This window comes from Lytechinus pictus, chromosome 11 (assembly GCF_037042905.1).
Source record: "Lytechinus pictus isolate F3 Inbred chromosome 11, Lp3.0, whole genome shotgun sequence".
In the NCBI taxonomy this organism is placed as follows: Eukaryota; Metazoa; Echinodermata; class Echinoidea; order Temnopleuroida; family Toxopneustidae; genus Lytechinus; species Lytechinus pictus.
Window position 1 is genome coordinate 16386998 of NC_087255.1, and position 23564 is coordinate 16410561.

Genomic DNA, 23564 nt, shown 5'->3' on the forward strand with positions numbered 1-23564 from the left:
TAAACCTTACTGGATAATATGCCTCCCGCATTGGTTAAAATCCTGCCCCAAATTGGTTGGACACATAATTACCCCCGTGCTGGTTAAAATTTTACCCAATATATTTTACAGTGTATAGCCTTCTGTGCGTGGTATTTGAAGACAGTTATTCCGTATGGAAGTAAAACAATGTATCACTCACACTCGCATCCCTTCTTACACACGCACACACACCCATTTACTTGAAGCGTACTAGGCTGTGGGTATGCTTTTTGTACATGTATGACTGTTATATCGTTGAGCCTCTCCTATCGGGTGCAGAAGTACTGACCGGAAAAAAATCGCGGGCGTTATTTTTAAGACTGTTATACTACTAACAAATAATAATAATAATAATAATAACAAATAATAATATAGGATTTGTATATAGCGCACGTGCACCTTGATAGGTGCTCAATGCGCTCCTATATTACCAAGGCTAAGCTAGTCTACCGATTCCGGTGCGCACAGGTTTTTGAGGAATTACTTCCTGCCGGTTTCATTTACCTCACCTGGGTTGAGTGCAGCACAATTTGGGTAAATTTCTTGCTGAAAGAAAACACGCCATGGCTTGGAATCGAACCCACGTCCTTCAGATTGAAAGACGAGTGTCTTAACCACTAGACCACGACACCCCCACTGTGTATCACTCATACACACGCGCACACACTCATTTACATGAAGCATACTAGGCTGCGGGTATGTTTTTTGTACATATATAACTGTTTATTTATTCATTTATTTATTTATTTCTGATATTTTGACAGGGTAGCCCATTCACCAATAAGTAGTGGTCTTTCATGGGGCCCTGAATAACAATAAACATATTTACAAAATGCATAACGTATGTACAGAATGTTACGGCATTAAGATTCACATTAGGATTTGAATATAAAACGAAACATTAACAAACTTAGCAGCAAACAAAACGCAGACAGGCACTCGTTTGACGTATAATCAAATATCAATAAATCAAAATAACTAAGAACGACATCTTGAAAATACTGATAATATACACCAAATCATCAAGGTCATGCTTACACAAAATACGCACAACAGTGGATGTTCCGCAAGTTATATATAATTTACAAGTTCTTCTAAACATTCTCTTAATAGTCCAGTCAATATAGAGTTTGACCCACCACTAATTGCAACACGAGATATTCCACTGCAATTCTTTCAAGGAAGGTCTACTAAACAACATACTAAAAGTCCCAAGAAATCCAAGCAGTGGAAATTTATGAAATTTGCATATTATGCAAATTAGCCATAAAAAGTTATAAAAATAAGGAAAATAGCCCAAAGATTACAAATTGAGTGTCCAAAACAATTTAATTTGAGCGAAAATTCATGATAAATAACTGTATTCAATGTTTTTTGTCAAAAGTGCAAAAAATCTACCTCATTTGCATAATATGCAAATAAGCATCCTTATATGGAAAAATGTCAAGGTATTGTGATTTTTCTCTCATTAACTGCTTGAAAATTTCATTAGTAGTGAAATTTACATGCTGCTATCACTAAGGACGTTGAATACATTTGTATTCAGCTTAGTGTCTGTAGTGTAATTTGCATATTATGCAAATAAAAGTATCTAACATGTTATAAATATTCAAGAAAACACACTGGTGATACATCCCTCAAAAATTGCAAGTAGATTATCTATTGAAATTGGAATATGGCAATACCTTGCAGGAAGGTTTCCTAAACATCATATTGAAAGTCCTTAAATATACAAGCATATAGGAAAATCACAAAATTTGCATTTTATGCAAATTAACCATAATAAATTACAAATAGGGAAAATAATCCAAATATTGGAAATCAAGTGCAGAAGACAATACGAATTGAACTGAAGCCCATGATAAGTTTTACAAATTTAGTTATTTTTTCAAATAAGAAATCGTAAATACATCTACCTCATTTGCATATATATGAGCATTTTCATATGGAAAAAAAAATCCAGAAATTTTGATTTTTCTCACAAAAACAGCTATGAAAACATTTCAGTCTAGATCAATATGATGTGATCACTAAGAATGGCAATATTCAAGGAAACACATAGTGATAGTTTCCTCTAAAATTCCATGTAGATTATGTGTATTAACCATGATGACCTTCCCTACACTTCTTGCTTGGTTGATATTGACATTTGTCACGAGCAGTTACCCCACTCATATTGTACAATGATGAGTCCATTCTACATGGACCCCACTGCTTGAATGCTTCATTGTTTCCATCCAAGTCTTGCTCTATTCTTGACTTTGTAGAGACTTTGCGTTTCTTGCGAGTATAGTCCACGCTGGCAAGCTCCTGGATTGCCAAGTGATCAGCACAAGATGTCACACCCGTACAAATAAAAGCCCATTAGCTTCGAATATTTGGTCCTTGTAGCACACCACTTAGCTTATAAACTTGGGGTCCTTGTATTTAAAGCGCTTAACGACAAATCTCCACCCTACATATCAGAGCTCTTATCTCAGCATATAGACCAACACGCAGTCTCAGATCAGCAGAACAAGCATTGCTGAGGGAATCTCTCAGCCACACAACCGGGTGACAGAGCCTTCTACATCTCTGGACCAAAGCTGTGGAATGGCCTTCCCCAATTTATCAGGAGAGCAGAGACCCAATCAAATTTTGAGTCTTACCTGAAGACCTTCCTGTTCCCCACTCCAACATTATCCCAAGAATAACTCAATTGTAGCATTACTAGAACAGTACTTGAACTGAATGATGATCCTAAGCACTGTTTGAAGACATTGAAATTTGTGAGATATTTCCTATTTTTTAGCAAGCGCCATGAGCGCCCAGCTGAGGCGGATACCGGTGCTTTACAAGAACCCATCATTATCATCATCATCATCACTTTTCTTGGTGGTGAATATGAGTACTTGCTTGGATCGCAAGATCTCTGGGCATGCTTAATAAGAGTAACAATTGGCATTTGCCTATACGAGCGACATGAAAGCCATTCATTAATTCATGATGAAGGCTTAAAGTGCATTATAGGCATCTTTCTCAGATATAGGAATCGTGATCAGACGTTCTTGCTGAATCCAGTTGCTGCTTCATGATGAAGCATCCATTTTCTGTTCTTTCCTCTTTGATAAATCTCCTATGGCAACCATCTCCAAATATTAAAGCTATAGTTTCTAAGTAAGTCGTATGCAAATAATAATATTAATGTCCTGATATTTATGGTAAACAGAAATTCCTTAGTGAGACAATGAACAAACTAGATGGAGGACTAAGCCAGATTATTGCCTTTCCAACAAGAGGACACAACATAATGGAACACCCTCAACATCACCATCAAATACCATCCAACATTGATTAGACAGTGTGTACCACTTCCAGGATTTATTTGCCACAATGTGTTACTCATGGGTAAACCTTTTAGTAATTATGGTACGACTGAGGATGTTCTTCTGGAGGAATGCTGACTTTAATAGTGTCATGCAGATGTACTTTGGACAATCATACAACTCTCTGTACTGAAATCCGACAAGTCGAGCATATAGGAGACTGAATGCCAATCAAGAGGACTTTAACAAGAACACACCGTTAACCATGTCTTCTTCCGACACAAGTTGCCTCAATGGACAATGGACATAAGTTGTGTCGGAAGATTCAAGAGTTTTAGAGAAAGGCTAGGAAGCCTTGCACATTTTAGAGCTCCAAAAGCATCAGTAAGGTAAAGCTCAGAATTGCTACAATGCATTAAAGAGGACCATAAGAGGGTTTGTAGACAAGCCTATAATACATAATTTGTATGTTGGGAGCCCTAATATCAATAGCTATGACTACATTGGAATAGCATTATATAAGGAAGGCAAAAATTTTTAGTCTTAGTATTCACCACTGATGATAATTATGATGATGATGACGCTGCTCTACAAGTCCTGGGACCCAGTCCTGACCCAGATATGGCCAGATAACATATTGTTAGGCAAACAGGTGTAGCCAGACTACTGAAGAAATTGTTAAAGAAAACATCCTGCATGAAGCTACTAGGCCAGACGGAATCTCTGCTACACTTCTTAATGAGACTACTCATCAGATCTTACCTGCCATAAGTTTGCTTTTCCTGGCCTCCCTTTATCATGTTTATACGATGAATTTTCAACAAATTATAAGTCGTTCCCATCCATATAAGAGAGGGTTGTCAACTCTAACAAACTACACACCAATTCAAATACTGTGCTTTGCTCTTGCCGACCCCATCATCTTGTCAGACTAACAACGCGGCTTAAGAAGCGAAGAACATATTTCCAGTATTTTTCCTTGAATATAAATCATATTAGGATAGATTTGAATGCTTAGTGATAGCAGCATATTAATTTGAAAAACTGATATGTTTTCACTGCAGTAAATGTGATAAAAATCAAATTTCTTGACATTTTCCATATAAGAATACTTATTTGCAGAATATGCAAATGAGGCAGATTCGCTAGCTTTTTTAAATAAAGACTTTGAACTTATTTATTCATCATGAACTTTTGTTTGAAATTACTTGCTGTGGACATTTAATTTGTAATCTTTGGATTAATTTCCTCATTTTTTTTTTTTATGGCTAATTTGCATAATATGCAAATTAATGTTCAGGCATTGGGATGAATTCTCATGCTTAGTGATATAGTAGCATATTAATGTCAACATTAATGAAATGTTTTCAAGCAGTCTATATGAGAAAAATCACAATATCTTGACATTTTTTCCATATAAGGATGCTTATTTGCATAATATGCAAATGAGGTAGAAATTTTTGCACTTTTGATTAAAAACATTGAATTCAGTTATTTATCATGAATTTCCATTCAAATAAAATTGTTTTGGTCATTTAATTTGTAATCTTTGGATTATTTCCCTTCTTTTTCTAATTTTTCATGGCTAATTTGCATAATATGCAAATTTCATAAATTTCCACTGCTTGGATTTATTGGGACTTTTAGTATGTTGTTAAGGGGACCTTCCTGGAAAGAATTTCAGTGGAATATCTCGTGTTGCAATTAGTGGTGGGTTACCCCCCTATTCTGGCTAGATTGACTGGACTATAAATTAAATGACAGAAGGAGCTGTTCTAATTGAATTATCAAGCTTATTCCATTCAAATATTGAAGATACAATTGGACTACACTTATAACAATCAGTGCGAAACTTGGGCACGCGTAAATATCCACTGTCTCTCTGTCTGGTATGATGTTCATGTACATCATTTGGATTGGTTAAGTTTACCTGAAGGTAAGAAGGTGCTAAATTATGAACACATTTATATATCATCAAAACGCGACTGAGCTCAAATCGTTTATCTAGTGTCATCCATTTAAGACTTGCGAACAAATCAGCCGACGGTGTGTCGTATGTCTTGTTCAATATTATTCTTGCAGCCCTCTTCTGAATTTTTTTGCAGCTTAATTGTATGGGATTGAAATCTATTCGACCATACAGCAGAACAGTAATCAAATCTTGTCAACACTAAACTGTTATAAAGCAACTTTGAGGACTGCACAGGCAAAGAACTTTTCGCTCTCTTTATTATGCCAATACTTTTCTGAGTAAGTTTACATACATTTTCAATTTGTTTTGACCATTTTAGTTCTTCATCTATCAAAACTCCTAAGCATTTGGTGAATTGAACTGTATTTATCAAATCACCGTTTAACGAAATCGTGAAAGAATCTATTTTCCTGAGATTAGCACGAGAACCTATTATCATGACACAAGTTTTTTCAGTGTTGAGGACGAGCTGATTATCTTTAATCCATGCCATGACGTTGTTTAATGCAACAGTTAATTTTTCTTCAAAAACTGTCGCATCATTCGCACTGACGGTAAGTGTCGTGTCGTCAGCGTACATATCTATGATACCTTCATGAATACATTTAGGTAAACTATTAACATATATTGAAAATAAAAGGGGACCTAGAATTTACCCTTGTGGCACGCCTAATTTGACGATTGAAGGGTGCGATTTGGCTCCTTTGAATTGTGTCACTTGTTGTCGATCAAATAGATATGATTTGAACCAAGCGATAGTCCTATTACTACTACCAATGCAAGCTAATTTCTTTAAAAGCAGCTCATAATTATCGTTGGTTGGGTATCGCTTTCGATGGTGTTCTTCTGCAATGCCCAGTTGGTTTGCTGGCGAACCCTTTTTTAAGCCGTGATAATGGGTTCACGGGGATATGTTTATAAATTTAGGTAACCTTCTAAAGAAAGATAGGCCTACTTGCAAGATAAGATGGTCACAGCTTTCCACTTTGTTGCCCCGTTTAATCCTCAACTGGAAAAAAACATTGACTAGATATACAGTGACCTCAGAGTGAAAACGCAAAGGACCTAGCAATTTATTCCAGGTCACTCGTCCCCATTAAGAGAAATCAATTTCAGGTAGGCCTACTGACGGCGGATGGTGGTGGATTTGTGAAAGCACTTTAAACAGATCACCGCTGTAAGGGAAGATTCTCGCAAGCTACATTCGTATTAGTGATCCAATTCAATGCATAAATTGCATATTATTCTTCTTAGATACGAATATTCCAAAGTCCCTTACATATTAAAGGACAAGTCCACCCCAACAAAAAGTTGATTCGAATAAAAAGAGAAAAGACTGATAGTAAGTTGAGTCAAACACGCTATCCCATAGCATTATATTAAAGGACAAGTCCACCCCAACAAAAAGTTGATTAGAATGAACAGAGAAAAATCAAACAAGCATAACACTGAAAGTTTCATCAAAATCGGATGTAAAATAAGAAAGTTATGACATTTTCAAGTTCGCTTAATTTCACAAAACGGTTATATGCACATTCTGGTCGGTATGCAAATGAACAGACTGATGACGTCATCCACTCACTATTTCTTATGTATTTTATTATATGAAATATGAAATATTATAATTTTCTCCTCATTGTCAAGTGAAACAGCGATGCATTACTCCCTGAACATGTGGAATTAGCATTGTTTAATACTATATGGTTCAGTCAAGTTGGTCCTTATTGTCAAATCTGTACAAAAATGAAATATTGTATAGTTCAAACAATAAAAAATAAAAGAAATAGTGAGTGATGCACATCATCGACTGACTCATTTGCATGTCACTGAGTTGTGCATATCACTGTTTTGTGAAAAATAAGTGAAACTTTTAAATGCCAGAACTTTCTTATTTTACATCCGATTTTGATGAAATTTTCAGTGTTATGCTAGTTTGATTTTTCTCTGTTCATTCTAATCAACTTTTTGTTGGGGTGGACTTGTCCTTTAACATAATGCTATGGGATAGCGTGTTTGACTCAACTTACTATCAGTCTTGTACTTTTGTAGGTGGGGCCCGCAAGGAAAGAAATACACCTCCCTGATTGCACTACAAAAACATCCTTAACTCTGCACTTCAATATTATTGATAATCGATGATCTGGATTTATAGAGCGTACATCCGCATATACTGTCAAAAGACGCTCAGGGCGCGAGCAAAGCAACCGGTTTCATTGAATACCATTTAAGCAATCTTACAAAATTTAATATGAATAAAACAAAGAACCTATACATATTAATGTGAATATGTTAATAATCAAATTAGAGAGCCTTTTATCAATATTTGTCGTATGAATAGTTGACAGATAACAACTTTGCTTGATTTTGATTGGCTGAGAAGCAATCCCTACTGAAAAGAATACAATGTCCCACAGTTTGTGCCACAGTGTGGAACACATTGTGCCGGATATCACCTTCACACTGTTAAATTTGACCATTTCAACGGTGTGAATCAAATATAAAAAAAGGGCATTGATAGCTACATCTTCACTAAGAGTGGACCAAGTATTCCATAACTGAGACCATGGGAGGAACTAAAAGTTTTTTTTTTCTAACAAGGAAAATTAATACCCAATTCTTGCAAATCGTTGTGAAGCCCCTCCCCCCCCCCCAAAAAAAAAAAAAAAATCTAAATTATGTTAATTAAAAAACGTGTCAGGAAAACTTGAACTTTTGTTCTGAAGACATAAAAAAAATCCGAAGAATTACCTCAAAATTTTCGGCTGCTAGCTGCTGCTATTAAATAAAAAAAAAAATCCTTGTATCAAATAGGTGTAAGCCTACGAACTAGATTTATTTAATTTTCACTTCTAACGAGCTGTGTCAAGAGTGCTCTTGTGTTATCCATATATATCCACAAAATTACCATGGTACGTGAGCAAATTAAAAAAAAAAGCAAATCAATATACAGTGTGCATATCGTAGACGACAGTTATCACTTATTTTTCATAAAAAGCGAATAATTACGTGTGTCGAGATTGCATGTTCATCACGATAGCGCGCAATGGTCGTAGTCTGCAGGCACAGACCCTGATGGAAACGTTGATCAGCAAGTGTGAATCCACACAAAGACTAGCACATACAAAACTTGCTGTTTCAATTCAGAGGCGAGGGCCTCCAGTACACAAGGCATGAGTATAGGCTGCACATTCAGACCCTTAACTCGAGTGAAGGGTTTGCACCGCAGGCTACGATGATCGTGGCCAAAAAAAACGGTTTTCGTCACACTTATATTATTCGAGATCAAGCAGAATCGGCCGAAATAAAAATTGCCGATCAACCTTCAACTAATCAACATTAAAAAGAATACCCCCACGCGCTCTTCAGCTCTCGCAATGCGTTCAATATACTTTGAATGCTGCTTGAATTTTCTAATACTTAGAATATAGTAAGAATGAAGTAAGAATGACGGTAGGCCTACTTTGATCACCGTTCTATGCTTTCCATTTCGAATGCACTTCAGATTTTACGTGATCAAATTCACCAATCAAATAACGGCCACAAAAATTGCAACCCGAATACTTCAATGCACTCAGAATGCAGCCAAAATTTTGGAATGTCCCTAGAATATCCAAAAACGTGGCACAAATTTTCAATCTGACTCGATTGCAGCTCATTTCGACTCTAGTGGAAGAGCCATGGTGAAGTGGTTCTGACACTCGCCTTGTAAACAGGGGTTCGTGTGTTCGAAGACCACCGCGGTTCAGAGTCCTTTGGCAAGGCGTTAATCCACACTTTGCCACACTCGACCCAGGTGCTAAATGGGTACCTGGTAGCATGCGAAAGTTATTATATGTTTGAATTTGCCAGCGCCATTATGAGGCTGCGATGAATGCATGGAATGCTACACAGGCATTGTAAATCGTGCACTTTTCGTGCAGAATTGATTTTTTTTTTCATTTATTGTTTCTGCAACTTTTCATAGTTATTATACATGGACCTGGGAAGCGGGAGTGCGGGGGTGCTGAAGCACCCCCAAGATTTTCCCAGGGGGTGCAGCTGCGTGTATTATTTTTCATAGGCAGCACCCCCTGGAAGTCTGGTCGGTGTGTCACATATGAGAAATGTATGGAAAATTACCAACATCTTGTGTTGAAACCCTTTTTTGGCTTATCAAACTTCTTGGCACCAAAACGACCTTCTAAATCGAGTCGTGAAGAAATGAGTGAATGTACCAGTTTCTCTGTTGCATTAGTGTTAGGCGGAGTTTTGGAACTGCGTTCAAAATGTCCAACTGGATACACGAGGTGTGTCTTATGCTTATAAAGAAAATAAAAGAGCAGCATGACAGGGCCCCATGGCAAGTTTTTTAATGGAATACATAAGAAATCAAATCCTTAATCCTTAAGCACCCTTCAGGTAAACACAGGGTACTCTTGAAACAGGTGTGATAAACACTCTCCACTCTTGAAGCAGGTGTGTTATCACTCTACACTCTTGAGACCAGGTGTGTTAAAAACTCTCCACTCTGAAAAAAAGGTGTGTAATGAAATTGGACTATTAATCCTTCAGGTGTCTTCTGGTAAGCACTCTCCAATCTTGAAAATAGGTGAGTTAATTAATTCTCACTATTGACCCTTCAGGTGCCCTTTGGTTCCTTTTGTTTTAGAATGACCACCTGAGCCAGCTTCCGTGGGTACTATATATGTTTGTGTGGGCGTGGGTGTGTGTGTAGATCAATGAGATTGTGATCTGGAAGTCCATTCTTTTGTTTAAGAATGATTCGTTAAAGGGAGGGGGCATCTGAGCCATGTAATCAACCACTTGACTTTCTTGAGTGGTGTGATCATGCATGTACCTGTGTGTAGTATAGCCCTATCAATGAGTGTGCCTACATGATGACATACGTGAATTATATTCCAATAATTATTAGGAGTCTTAGGATATGCCATATTTTGAAATAAGGATCCTGATTGGTCAATTCTGTTTGGCGAGTTCAGGGTACAATGTGTATTGTTTATGAATTTATTTCATAGGGGATAAATGCATCGTCTCAATTTTTTTGTCCAATTTTGATTTTATTTAGTTATTTGTGAATCAAGTCATGCTTTCATCTATGTTTTGTTTGTTTGTCTGATAGAAGACTACATATTGTCTTGTATTTAAGGAGTTGCTGCCTCAGTGTTTTTTTTTTCTGTATATGGTTTGGTTTGGTTATGTGTGCCATCTGCAAACCATCCATTATGCCCAAACTCCTGTGGAGATATGGAACAGGACAGTCTGGAAGAGACAGTGTCTAGGTAAGCTGAGGTGTGGATGATTTTCCATCTTATAGTAGGTCTTCTACATTTTTATATTTCATTGTTATCTCGGTAGACCTTCAAAATACAATTTTGATCAAACGATACATCTACAAATACACGTTAAATGCAAAGACACATCTAACATACAAATTCGATAATCTTATATGTATTGATAAAGATAACAATTTCTCATTATCATTGCCAGAAGTTTATTTCAAATAGAGTTCATTAGCCATTCCAAATCATTTATAGCCTGCATCATTTGTCACCATCCTCAGCCTCACCCGTATCTCCTTCACCGTTGTCTCCATCCTCATCCTGGTATTGGAATAATCCCTCAAATTTCATCTTGTGTCTGGCTAATACTCGGTGAATGGCTTTCCGAGGCTTCATGCCATTTTCTACTTTCTTCATGATATTAGAAAAGATCTCCTGATTAGTGTCATCCTCTTCAAGGTACAAGTTCCGTCGCAAGAAGTTAGAGTATTGGTCAAAGAAGATCCTTTTAACAGCTCATAGAACTTTCACATGAGCTTTTTCTTTAGCATCATCTTCACTCATACCGTTGGAGATATATTTTTTGCATTTCTCATTTCTCGACTCCTCAGTGGCTGTCATGGCCATTTCAAGCCATTCTTGGTAAGCCATGTTATCCTCAAGTTCTCCTGTCTCGTTCATCTCTGAAGTTGAGGATTCATCCTCTTCTTCGTTACCTGAATCCTCGGATTGAGCATCGACGTCATGGCTAGCCTCTGCAACTCTATGCTTTTTAGATGGCGGTTCGTATTCAGTCTCACTCGTTACTTCGTTATCTTCCATGATAGGGTTTACAATCTGTCGGTGCCTCTTCAGATCAAATTTGCGACTGTATGACTTATTACAATGTGAATAACTGTAGCGCTTGGACATACAAAGAATGTTCATGTTGACTCATTGAAGTTCAGTTTGAAAAATGGCATTCAGCAACTAAAGCTTTACACTTGTACGGTTGACAATGCCGCGGTTTAAAACGTCGCAAGACGGCGCATTATTACGGATATTGTGGATAGTTGTGCAAGCAGCATCTGCAACGAAGCAATCTGCAATGAAGCGCCATCAACGGCGTTGCGGCATTTCCACATTACTATTACTACTACTACTACTAACATTCAACCTTATAATAATATGTAATCATGAAACGCACGTGAAAGGTACTTTGATTACTCACGTATTTTTACGGATCCTACTCTTGCTGATTCTTACAGATCCTCTTACGGATTCTTGCGTTTCATGCAAATTTTTACGGATTCTACGGATTTTTACGGCCACCTCTCTTACGGATTCTTACGGACCCTCTCGCGGATTTTACGGGTTCTTACGGATTCTTACGGATCCTCTTGCGGGTTCTACTGTGGTGGTATTCTGACTATTCTTTTCGTTTTGTTACTTCCTTGCAAAATACATGAAAATTTACAAGAGGTAGGGGGATGTTGGAACTTAATGTTGCATGCGATATTTCTCGGTCAACAATAATATTTTCTAGCTGCATCCCGCAAGAACATCTTGTTTTACAAAGTGAGACAATCAAATGAGTAATCAAAGTACCTTCACGTGCGTTTCATGATTACATATTATTGGAAGGTTGAATGTTAATTTTCTTCATTTCCGAACAAAATAATCGTCGAGTCAACATGAATACTTTGGATATGTCCAACCGTTACGCTTGTTCACAATGCGATAAAACCTATAGTAGGAAGTATGATGTGCAGAGACATGAACAAAATGGGCATGATACTGGAGTAGAAACGAGTGAAGATGAAGACTCTGACCCACCCTTTAAAATGCAAAGAGTTGAAGAATCCAACGATGATTCCGAAACGAGCGTATCAGAAAGCAATGAACACGAATCGTCAATGACAGATAACATGGAAGAAATTGAAGACAACCTTGCTTATTGAGAATGGTTAGAGCAGGCCTTGATAGCCATCAAGGACTTGAGAGATGAAAAATATCAGAAATTCATCTCAGAAGGAATGGAAGAAGAAGATGCTATGGAAAAAGTTCACGTCAAATTACTGTGGGCAGTCAAACGCATCTTTTTCGATCTTTACTCTAAGTTCTTGCAGCAGAACGTGTACCTCGGTGAAACCGATATCAATCATGAAATCATGTCCGATCTCACAGACAGACTAGAAAATGGCATGGATTTTCGGAAAGCCATAAAGAGAATGTTAGCCAGGCATGGTTCACAATTCGAAGGTTTATTCCAGTATCAAGATGAGGATGAGGATGATGATGACGAAGAAGAGACGGATGACGACGACGTGTAAGGGCCACCGCACACCTTACGACTGTTCGCGATCCGATTTTGGAACAAATTGCATTTTGCTCATTTTCTGAAAATGTGAATGGAACATATCATTTTATTTGAGGTCAAAATTAATTGAAAGAATACTAATGTAACCATTTTGAAAGATTGCAAGCCTTTATTTTGGAGTAAAGGCCAAATTAGGTTCAAATCGTAGCCTATCGTACGACTGATATGACGTCATTACGACTAGATATAAAATTCGCTTTTATTCTAAGCAGGATGATAGCATAGTCACAGATTTGAAAATAGGTATTCGTACGATGATTTAAACCTTACACAGTAAGATATTTCAAGTCTCAATATTAGTATCAAATTCTACTACGTTATATTCTGAAATCGGGTCGCAGACCAGTCGTAAGGTGTGCGGTCGCCTAAAGCCCCTTTCACAATTGACGTACGACCACTTGCGACCTTTTGGTCGTGCGACAGGCTGCAACAGGCATCAATCGCCAGTCATCTCATAATATCGCACAGAGGCTTTCACAGTTGCAACAGCTGTCGTACAACAAAAACAACCAGTAAAACCCGTTGCACGAGTAAGTCGCTTATGATCCTATTGTGCTCGTGCGATCACATGCGAGTGTTGCACGAGGGATTGCGAGGGGAACGGTCGCACACAACGGTAGTGCAATGTTGTAAGCCGTTGCGATCGGTCTTGCAACAGTCTTATGGCACATCATATTATCGCACCCAGTCGCAAGACAGGTCTCTGTACATGTAGGTCGCTAGCACATGTGCAAGTGTTGTACGACCTCCAGTCGAGTAAATGCGACTACTTAGTTGTGCCACCTCTCGCACCAAGTCGTGCAACGTTGAACAACACTCCTACGATGATCGCCCGACCGATGGTACGACCCCGGATACGAGCTGATGCGAGTGAATCGGTCGTATTTGATCGCGTTCGGATTTTGAACATGTTCAAAGTTCAGATGTGACCAGTCACGACCACCTCGAGTTCGTGCGACCGTCTACAACGACTGCGAGTGCTCGCAAGTCACCAAGAGATCGATCGTGCAACAGCAGAAAAAAACTGTTGCAGGCGGTCGTAAACTGGTCGGATGTCAATTGTGAAAGGGGCTGTACGGTCGCATACATGCGAATGCAACGGTAGTGGAATGTTGTAAGCCGTAATTTCGATCGGTCTTGCAACAGTCTTATATTATCGCAACCAGTCGCAAGACTGGTCTCTGTATGTATCTAGCGCATGTGCAAGTGTTGTACGACCTCCAGTCGACTAAATGCGACTATACGTAGTTGTGTCACCTCTCGCACCAAGTCGTACAACGTTGAACAACACTCACACGATGATCGCCCGACCGATGGTACGACCTGATGCGAGTAAATCAATCGTATTTGATCGCGTTTGGATTTTGAACATGTTCAGATTCAGATGCGACCAGTCACGACCACCTCCGACCACCTCAAATTCGTGCGTTCGTCTACAACCACTGCGAGTGCTCGCAAGACACCAAGAGATCGATCGTGCAACAACAAGAAAAAACTGTTGCAGGTGGTCGTAAACAGGTCGTACGTCAATTGTTAAAGGGGCTTTTATTTGCAGACGAAGTTTGTTCTGGGCAAGATTGATCATCACTTCATCAGTATTTTCATTAATCGTTTCGGGAATTCCTTACACCCACACACGTTTTTCCGAGAATATTGCTCAGCTCAGTTTCTATCTCGGCGATTTTTTTTGTTCCATTTCCTCCGAACTACGTTGATATTTTGCTTGAATTTATTGTAGCGGGACAGCTTTGCGAGACGGCGGTGGCCGCCCACCTCGCGCAGTTGAACGACTCCTCTCACCGCAGTGTAAAGAGAACTCACCAGAGTTCGCCGACGTCAATTAGTGGATGTGTAGCAGATGTGTATTACATATCAAACGAAATACACTTCCACCTTTGTCCACATTACTGCCATTTCCTCATAACCTCAGGAACTAATAGAAGAAAGACTTGTTTCCACGATAAATCCATTTATGTAGATACAAGAACTTCCAAGAGGTGGCCAATTTGGGCTAACAGCCAAAGTTGTTTACGTACCAGGCAACAATTCCACTTGTGTAACTTCTTTATTGAGACGTCTGGGTGGTTCAGGAACCATTCCGGGTGGGTGTTTCATGAAGCTGTTCGTAAGATACGAATGACTTTACGCAATAGTAGTGATCCTTTATTGTGCTATGTGATATTCCTAGTAATTGATTTATGACTTAAGAACATGTTCCAGTCGTTCGTACAGTCGTGCGTAATTTTACGAACAGCTTTATGAAACAACCATCCGGTTAAACTCAAAAGACGATTCAGATACAAATCACATGTAATGTACCAAATATCAGACCGCCAAAATGCCTAGCCGCAACAAAATATCTTGTGGAAAAAAAAACACTTTATAAATCACATGTACTGAATTGAGTAGACACTGAATGGCTGACAAAATATACTACTATAGACCAAAACAACTGTTCATCATGCACTATGTGTGTGGAAGCCAAAAATTATTTCCTGAACATTCAATGCCCGAAGACACAGTACCATCACAACCGTTGACAACCCGTAATTCAGCAGCTGCTGCACAAGCATCGCCACAAAGATCATGCCAAGGCTCATCTAAGACTCTTTGATTCACATTGTCTTCTTCCTGTACTTCTATACTCCATCCTATAATAATAGCCTGTAAGGTACTGCAGTTTCCATGATTAAGACTCACATGAGATGATTCGTATGTTACTTCTTGATCTAATCATTCCACTACACCGTTTTGCCTAAAGTATTTTATGATAATAAAATGCCATTAGCATACAGCAGATAAGTGTCTCCCATAGTCTTGCCTATTTCCATACGAACAGAACAAGCACAAATTAATGTCTCTTTCAACTATAACACATTTCAAAACAAGTGGAATGCCTCTGGCGGTCTCACCTGCATCACGCGATTCAATATAGCAGCAGTGCTGACTTTGAAAACTACTATAAAATAATTATTCACAAAAAACACCATTCATATAATGATACAATACTACGGTAATTGACCTTGATCATGTGACCTAAAACTTTTCAGTGATACTTGATTACTCCTATATCCACATTTTATACACTATATCTATACATTTTGAAAGTTATGACAGCAATCTAATAACTACCTCTAAAATGGCCAAAGTTCAATGACCTTTGACTTTGGTCATGTGACCTGAAACTCGCATGAGATATTCAGTGATACTTGATGACTCTTATGTTCATGTTTTATGAACTAGACCAATACACTTAAAGAGATATGATGGTAATTCAACAGATAACCCCCATATGGCCAAAGTTCTTTGACCTTGGGCATGTGACCTGAAATTCGCACAGGGTGTTCAGTGATACTTGATTACTCTTATGTCCAAGTTTTATGAACTAGACCAATGAATTTTCAAAGTTATGATGGTAATTCAACAAATACCGCCATTATGGCCAAAGTTCATTGACCTTAAATGACCATTGACCTTGAACATGTGACCTTAAACTCGGACGAGATGCTCAAAGATACTTGATTATTCTTATATTTAAGTTTCATGAATCAGATAAAAAAACTCTCAAAGTTATGATGGTAATTCAACAGATACCCCCCATAGGGCCAAAGTTCATTGACCTTTGACCTTGGTCACGTGACCTGAAATGCGAGCAGGATGTTTAATGATACTTATTACTCTTATGTCCAAGTTTTATGAACTAGAGTGATCTCAAGTCAACAAAACAACCAAACTTTGTGTAAGTATGATATTTAAATACAATATCCTGTGCTCGATACATGTATTATGTAAAAATAAATACGACATTCGAGTTTCAAAGCACTCTAAATACGTTTCTTTTTCTTGACTGATGCTTATTTTCTACAGTTCTTTACTTTTCTTACTTATAGTTCACTACATTTACATTGATAATATACTGTCTCAGACAACATACTTCGTTCTGTATCTGTTTTTTTATATGGAAATTGATTATAGTCTGTGCATGTACTGACAATGTTCAGATATGACATTCAAATCACTCAAAATCTTAGTGCATTTTTTCCTTGACTGATGTTTAATGTCTACTATGCGTTTCAAGTGTCCTAATAGAAATCATTCTCAAAATTAGAGCCAAATGGCACATTTCCTTACAATACACATGTATGTAGTGCAAAGATTTATTACAAACTTTTGATACTATTCTGGTGTATTCCGTCGCAAATCGGGATATTTCTGGTTATTTGAACAAGTGGACGAAACACAACATCTCTTATGTCTTGTTATACTTACGGCGAATATCAATGCTTAATCCTGATATATATCGGATACCCGCGTATCGGAATATATTTTCCAACTTTCCAGATCCATTGAGAAATGTGCGCTGGAGTTTAGTTCCTACTGCAAAATATAAGAATCTAAAAATGAAATAAAGATGAAAAGCTTGATAAATTGTCTACAGCATGTACATGACTAAGATAGTGTTTGAAGGTTTACATGGTCATGATGGTGGTATGAGCAATCGCCGAAGTGGTTTACGGTAATGTCCATGTGGGACTGATATTAAAAAAAAAAAGTGGATAGAAATGATGGAGGTGAAATAGAAAAGGCTAGAGAGTGGAGATGGGAAGTAGAGTATTCTTTTCGAAATGAGTGTAGTCCTGTAAACTATGAAGGAGTGGAAAGCCGAGTAGTATGCAGGGTGGAAGGCTTGAGTAGATGAGAGAAAGCTGGCTTGGGTCGGAGAATGGAGAATAGCAGGAGCAGGAGAGAAGACTCGACGTTCCGTGTAGGTTGACTGTCGTCTTCAGGCTACGTCCCTCCTGGACTTTACGCATGGTGTTCAAGTTTAATTTTATCAATCAAACAATAGACATATTGCACAGTTTAACACAAAACTGAGAATGCATGATAGGTTTGGGACCACCATAGAAGCAGAGCTTGTGAAAGGGGCCCTTTATATAGAACATTACAAAAGAATGTGATGAAAAATATATACAATGATAATCTAGAGAGTAAATAAGAAAAATAAATACAAAATACACACCCACACACCACACACGCACATATACACACACACCCTCTCTCTCTCTCTCTCTCTCACACACACACACACACACACATGGTTTATCAAGATTCCAATTTAACATATTTTGTAATATTTCAAATAAACATTTTCGACATGTATTTTTTTTTATAGATATGGGTAGTGTTGGACTGGATCGAATGCTTTGTGGTAACTTATTCAATTCTTTGATACAAAATATTACAAAATAATTCAAAGCAGTATTTGTTCTTGCAAGTGGTTGGTGGGAATGATTTTTCTGCCGTGTATTGTATAAATTGACATTTAGGTTAACAACAAATACATCTTTTCCTTAAAAAATAAGTTTTTAGAGGATTGTGATTTGTACATAAAATTATCAAACAATTCAAGGAGACTAAATCATCAAGAGGCAAAATCTTCAATTGCAGAAATAAAGGAATACTTGGAAATCTGTAATTCGAATATGTTATGAGCCTCATAACTTTCTTCTGAAGAGTTAGCAGTTTGTTTTAATCGTACATGTATGTACTATTTCCACATGCAACATTGCAATAATTTAAGTGTGGCATAATAATAACATTGTAAAGAGTTAAAGGTCTGCTGAGGTAGAGAGAAAAGTAACTTATAAATGTTACCAAAACTCCTTGATACCTTATTACAAATATCACCATGATAACTGAGGTGATTTTCCATGATAAAAGATCATCAACTACAACTCCCAGAAACCTTACATCATTGACTTCGATTGATCTGATGGCCTTCTATTGATAATGGATTCGTATCTTAGGGGACTCTTTTACCCCTTGTTCTAGATGCAACATATTGAGTTTTACTTGCATTTAATAAAAACTTGTTTCAACAAAACCATTTAAATATATTTTTGACTTCATTGTTAGTTGAGAATATAAGGGTATGCATATTTTTGTGATGGGAAAGTAAGTAAGTCTCATTTGCAAATAGTAAATAAGTAAACATGAATTAATGTCATTAACATAAATCAAGAACAATAAGGGATCCAGAACCGAGGCTTGTGGTACACCACATTTTATCTCCTTAGATTGTGATTTAACTCCATTAATCATTCCATACTGACATCTGTTCTTTAAGTAATTTTAGACCAACTTAAGGCTACCCCAAGAACACCATGATGATCAAGCTTGTACAATAACATATCATGATCGATAGTATCAAATACATTTGATAAAATCTAGAAACCCACCAATACAACATTTTCCACTGTCAATTGTACTTATAATACTATTTACTAAATTCAAAGCGCCCATACTTGTGGAGTAATTTTTTTCGAAAGCCAAATTGTTGTAGTATCATGATATTACGAAGTTGACGGAAATAATCCAATCTTTGTACACTATTTTGAGAATATAGGTAACAGTATTTTTAAATACTGGGACTACATTAGCTTTTTCAGTTTGTCAGGGACAATACCCTAAAACAAGGACTTATTAAAAGAAAGAAAGGAAAGAAAGATAATGCAAGTCACTCGAATGATTATCCAGAAACCATTGATTACTTTAAAAATGAAGTTAGATACTATTTTAATAGACAATAATTTAAGGATCTCTTTCAGTCTATATTGAATGATGCTATTAAAGAAGAGATTGTATGATCGCCTTGAAAACGTGGAGAGCAAAGTCATGGATCTAGAATCTAAACTTCAGTCTCATAAAAAAGACCACACATTAGAATCATATAGCGGGGCGGAAAACAGAGACTTGGTTGTTTTGGTAAATTGTTCGCTTGCCTTGCACTGTTTACATTCCATGTGTTTTAGTTGCCGGTTTTTCTGGGTCAGGCCGGCTGTGTTAATTGGAATGTGTAGTGAAGGAATTCAAACTGAATGGTTGCTAGGCGTTTGGGCTGTCTGTGATTTAGAATTGGTATTTTTGGGGACTCAATGGAATTGGAAGAGTAGAGTGTACTGAATAAAATCTATGGACAGCCCAGCTGAACTTGAATAGATTTTTATCGGTCATCGAAATAAAGTCAGCATGTATAGCTTTATTTCGTGTCACCGGCTCCGACTTATTTTTTGTTCCTGTATCTTGTTTTAACGTTGGAGAGAGAAATTCAGCTGTAGGGGTAGGAATAGGCCCACATCGCTCAGGTTGTCGACGTTGGGACCTTGCAAATGTCGTTGGGCCCGGGAAAAAGAACCCTTTGTCCTGAGACTCACGCATGGCTGCCTTGTAGAGAGAAGTCGAGGGACCTGTGAAACCGCTGCATTTAGACCTGACGGGGTGGCATAGCTGGTTTCCGCTAAAACCCCCGGATTAATTGACGTCGGCGAACTCTGGTGAGTTCTCTTTACACTGCGGTGAGAGGAGTCGTTCAACTGCGCGAGGTGGGCGGCCACCGCCGTCTCGCAAAGCTGTCCCGCTACAATAAATTCAAGCAAAATATCAACGTAGTTCGGAGGAAATGGAACAAAAAAAATCGCCGAGATAGAAACTGAGCTGAGCAATATTCTCGGAAAAACGTGTGTGGGTGTAAGGAATTCCCGAAACGATTAATGAAAATACTGATGAAGTGATGATCAATCTTGCCCAGAACAAACTTCGTCTGCAAATAAAAGCACCTTTCACAATTGACGTACGACCTGTTTACGACCGCCTGCAACAGTTTTTTCTTGTTGTTGCACGATCGATCTCTTGGTGTCTTGCGAGCACTCGCAGTGGTTGTAGACGAACGCACGAATTTGAGGTGGTCGGAGGTGGTCGTGACTGGTCGCATCTGAATCTGAACATGTTCAAAATCCAAACGCGATCAAATACGATTGATTCACTCGCAACAGGTCGTACCATCGGTGTGAGTGTTGTTCAACGTTGTACGACTTGGTGCGAGAGGTGGCACAACTAAGTATAGTCGCATTTAGTCGACTGGAGGTCGTACAACACTTGAAAATGTGTTGGAGACCTACAGAGACCAGTCTTGCGACTGGGTGCGATAATATGAGACTGTTGCAAGACCGATCGAAATTACGGCTTACTACATTCCACTACAGTTGCATTCGCATGTATGCGACCGTTCAGCCCCTTTCACAATTGACGTCCGACCAGTTTACGACCGCCTGCAACAGTTTTTTCTTGTTGTTGCACGATCGATCTCTTGGTGTCTTGCGAGCACTCGCAGTCGTTGTAGACGGTCGCACGAACTCGAGGTGGTCGTGACTGGTCACATCTGAACTTTGAACATGTTCAAAATCCGAACGCGATCAAATACGATCGATTCACTCGCATCAGGCCGTACCGGGGGTCGTACCATCGGTCGGGCGATCCTCGTGCGAGTGTTGTTCAACGTTGTACGACTTGGTGCGAGAGGTGGCACAACTAAGTAGTCGCATCTACTTGACTGGAGGTCGTGCAACACTTGCACATGTGCAAGCGACCTACATGTACAGAGACCTGTCTTGCGACTGGTTGCGATAATAATATTGGCCATAAGACTGTTGCAAGACCGATCGCAACGGCTTACAACATTGCACTACCGTTTCATTCGCATGTATGCGACCGTTCCACTCGCAATCCCTCGTGCAACACTCGCATGTGATCCCACGAGCACAATAAGAGCATATGCGACTTACTCGTGCAACGGGGTTTACTGGTTGTTTTTGTTGTACGACAGCTGTTGCAACTGTGAAAGCCTCTGTGCGATCTTATGAGATGACTAGAGATTGATGCCTGTTGCAGCCTGTCGCACGACCAAAAGGTCGCAAATGGTCGTACGTCAATTGTGAAAGGGGCTTTAAGAGACGGATGATACCGGTGGAAACCGGCACAACTGAAGATGTCACATCACCTTGACAACAAAATACCTTCAAGACAACATTAATAACTAAACCCTAATATTTTTATCGTGAATATAAATCCGGTTTCTGAATGGCATAACAAGATGATACTAAAGTTCCTAATAATATTTTTAAAACATTGTCTGCAGAGTAATAACGTGATGATAATGATGCTTTAAGGTATATTGCCGCAAAATGACGTTACTGATTTAAGAAAAATGATCTGATACGTGTTTATGTAGTAATAATGCTATTTATTGGTGATTCGTAACGAAAGATTGGATACTAGTGTCTATAGTATGACAGTATTATCCTTAATGATGTATAATTATGGTTGTGTAATGAACGTTTATGGGCAGTATGGAATCAAAGTCGGTACATTTCTTTGATAGAGCTTAAAGAATGATCGTTCATACAGAAGATTGTTTATAAACTTGATGTTAACTTTACGGTAAATCTTTTTAACTCTAGCTAAAAACGTCTATATGGTTACGCGTGCTTTGTATCGTAGTGAATAAAATAAAAGGAAGATTGGAGATAATACATTTTCGTAAGACTCTTGCTTTATTTCTTGTTTATGTGTTCGTATGACAGACGTATGTGCTCGATAATGATGGAAATGATGCTGATGATTGAAATAACGGTGATAATGTTGACGATGCTGATGTTTCTGATGTGAAAGATAATTGTAGTAATACTGATGATGCTGGTGATTGAAATAAAGGTGATAATGTTTACGATGCTAATGTTTGATATATGAAGAGCTCACTTGCAAAAGGGGTTAGGTCCATTTTTCATCAAATTTGATTTTTTTTTTGTCTCAATGTATAGATTTTTAGTAGCTCTATAAGATGATACCAAAGAAAAGTTGAAATTCCTATTTAAAAGTGATCAAAAATGGCAAAGAAAAATCACTTTTTTTCAAAAGGGGTTAGGTCCATTTCAGTTTAGTTGCAAAATGGATTAGGTCCACACCGAATTTTTTGGAAAAGAATATTCTAAAAAATATGAATAAAGGTAGATTTCTTTTATACCCAATTTTATGTTGTCATGGTAGGGAATCTTGAAAATTAAGTTTCGCATAAGAATATGCAATATAGGAGAATTAAAAAAAAATGATTTTCTTGGAGTGGACCTAACCCCTTTTGCAAACAAACTCTTCTGAAGAGCTCATTTGTCAAATGGGGTTAGGTCCATTGTTCATAAATTTTATTGTTTTCTGTCTCAAAACCTCTAAATTATTAGTCGCTTTGATGAAAACAAAGAAAATTTGAAATTTACATGAAAACGTGAAAAAAGTGGCAAAGAAAAATCACTTTTTTATCAAAATAGATTGGATTCATTTCAGTTTACTTGCAAAAGGGCTTAGGTCCACAATGATAATTTTTAAAAGAATTTAAAAAAAAATGAAGACAGGCAGATTTCTTTTATACCCAATCTTATGTTCACATGATAGGGTAGTACATCATGACAATTTAGTTTCTCATAAGAATATTGCAGCAAGTGAGAATCAAAAACACGGTTTTTCTCAGAATGGTCCAAAGTGTACCTAAGCCCTTTTGCAACTAAACTCTTCATATACTGATAATACTAATGATGCTGGTGTTTGAAATAACGGTGTTAGGTTAATGATGCTCATGTTCAAAATAATAATTGAGAGCGAGGTTGGCTCAGTCGGTTAAGCGTCTGCCTGTCGAACCAAGGGTCGTGGGCAAGGCGGATGACCGAAGCCTGCGTTGTGTGTAAACGCCTCTCCCCTGTTCCATAGATGCAGGCTATGTTACAGTGGAAAACACACCG

At 38.0% G+C, this 23564-nt stretch overlaps 1 protein-coding gene across 1 annotated transcript in view; it reads right to left on the reverse strand.

The window, feature by feature from the left end:
* Window positions 1–11399, reverse strand: part of LOC129271861 (fibronectin-like) — a 58964-nt gene extending 47565 nt beyond the window's left edge. The window contains exon 1 of the mRNA XM_064107035.1: window positions 11109–11399. Coding sequence (XP_063963105.1) covers window positions 11109–11399 — 291 coding nt within the window. The remainder of the gene's footprint in view (window positions 1–11108) is intronic.
* Between the last annotated feature and the right edge of the window lie 12165 nt (window positions 11400–23564).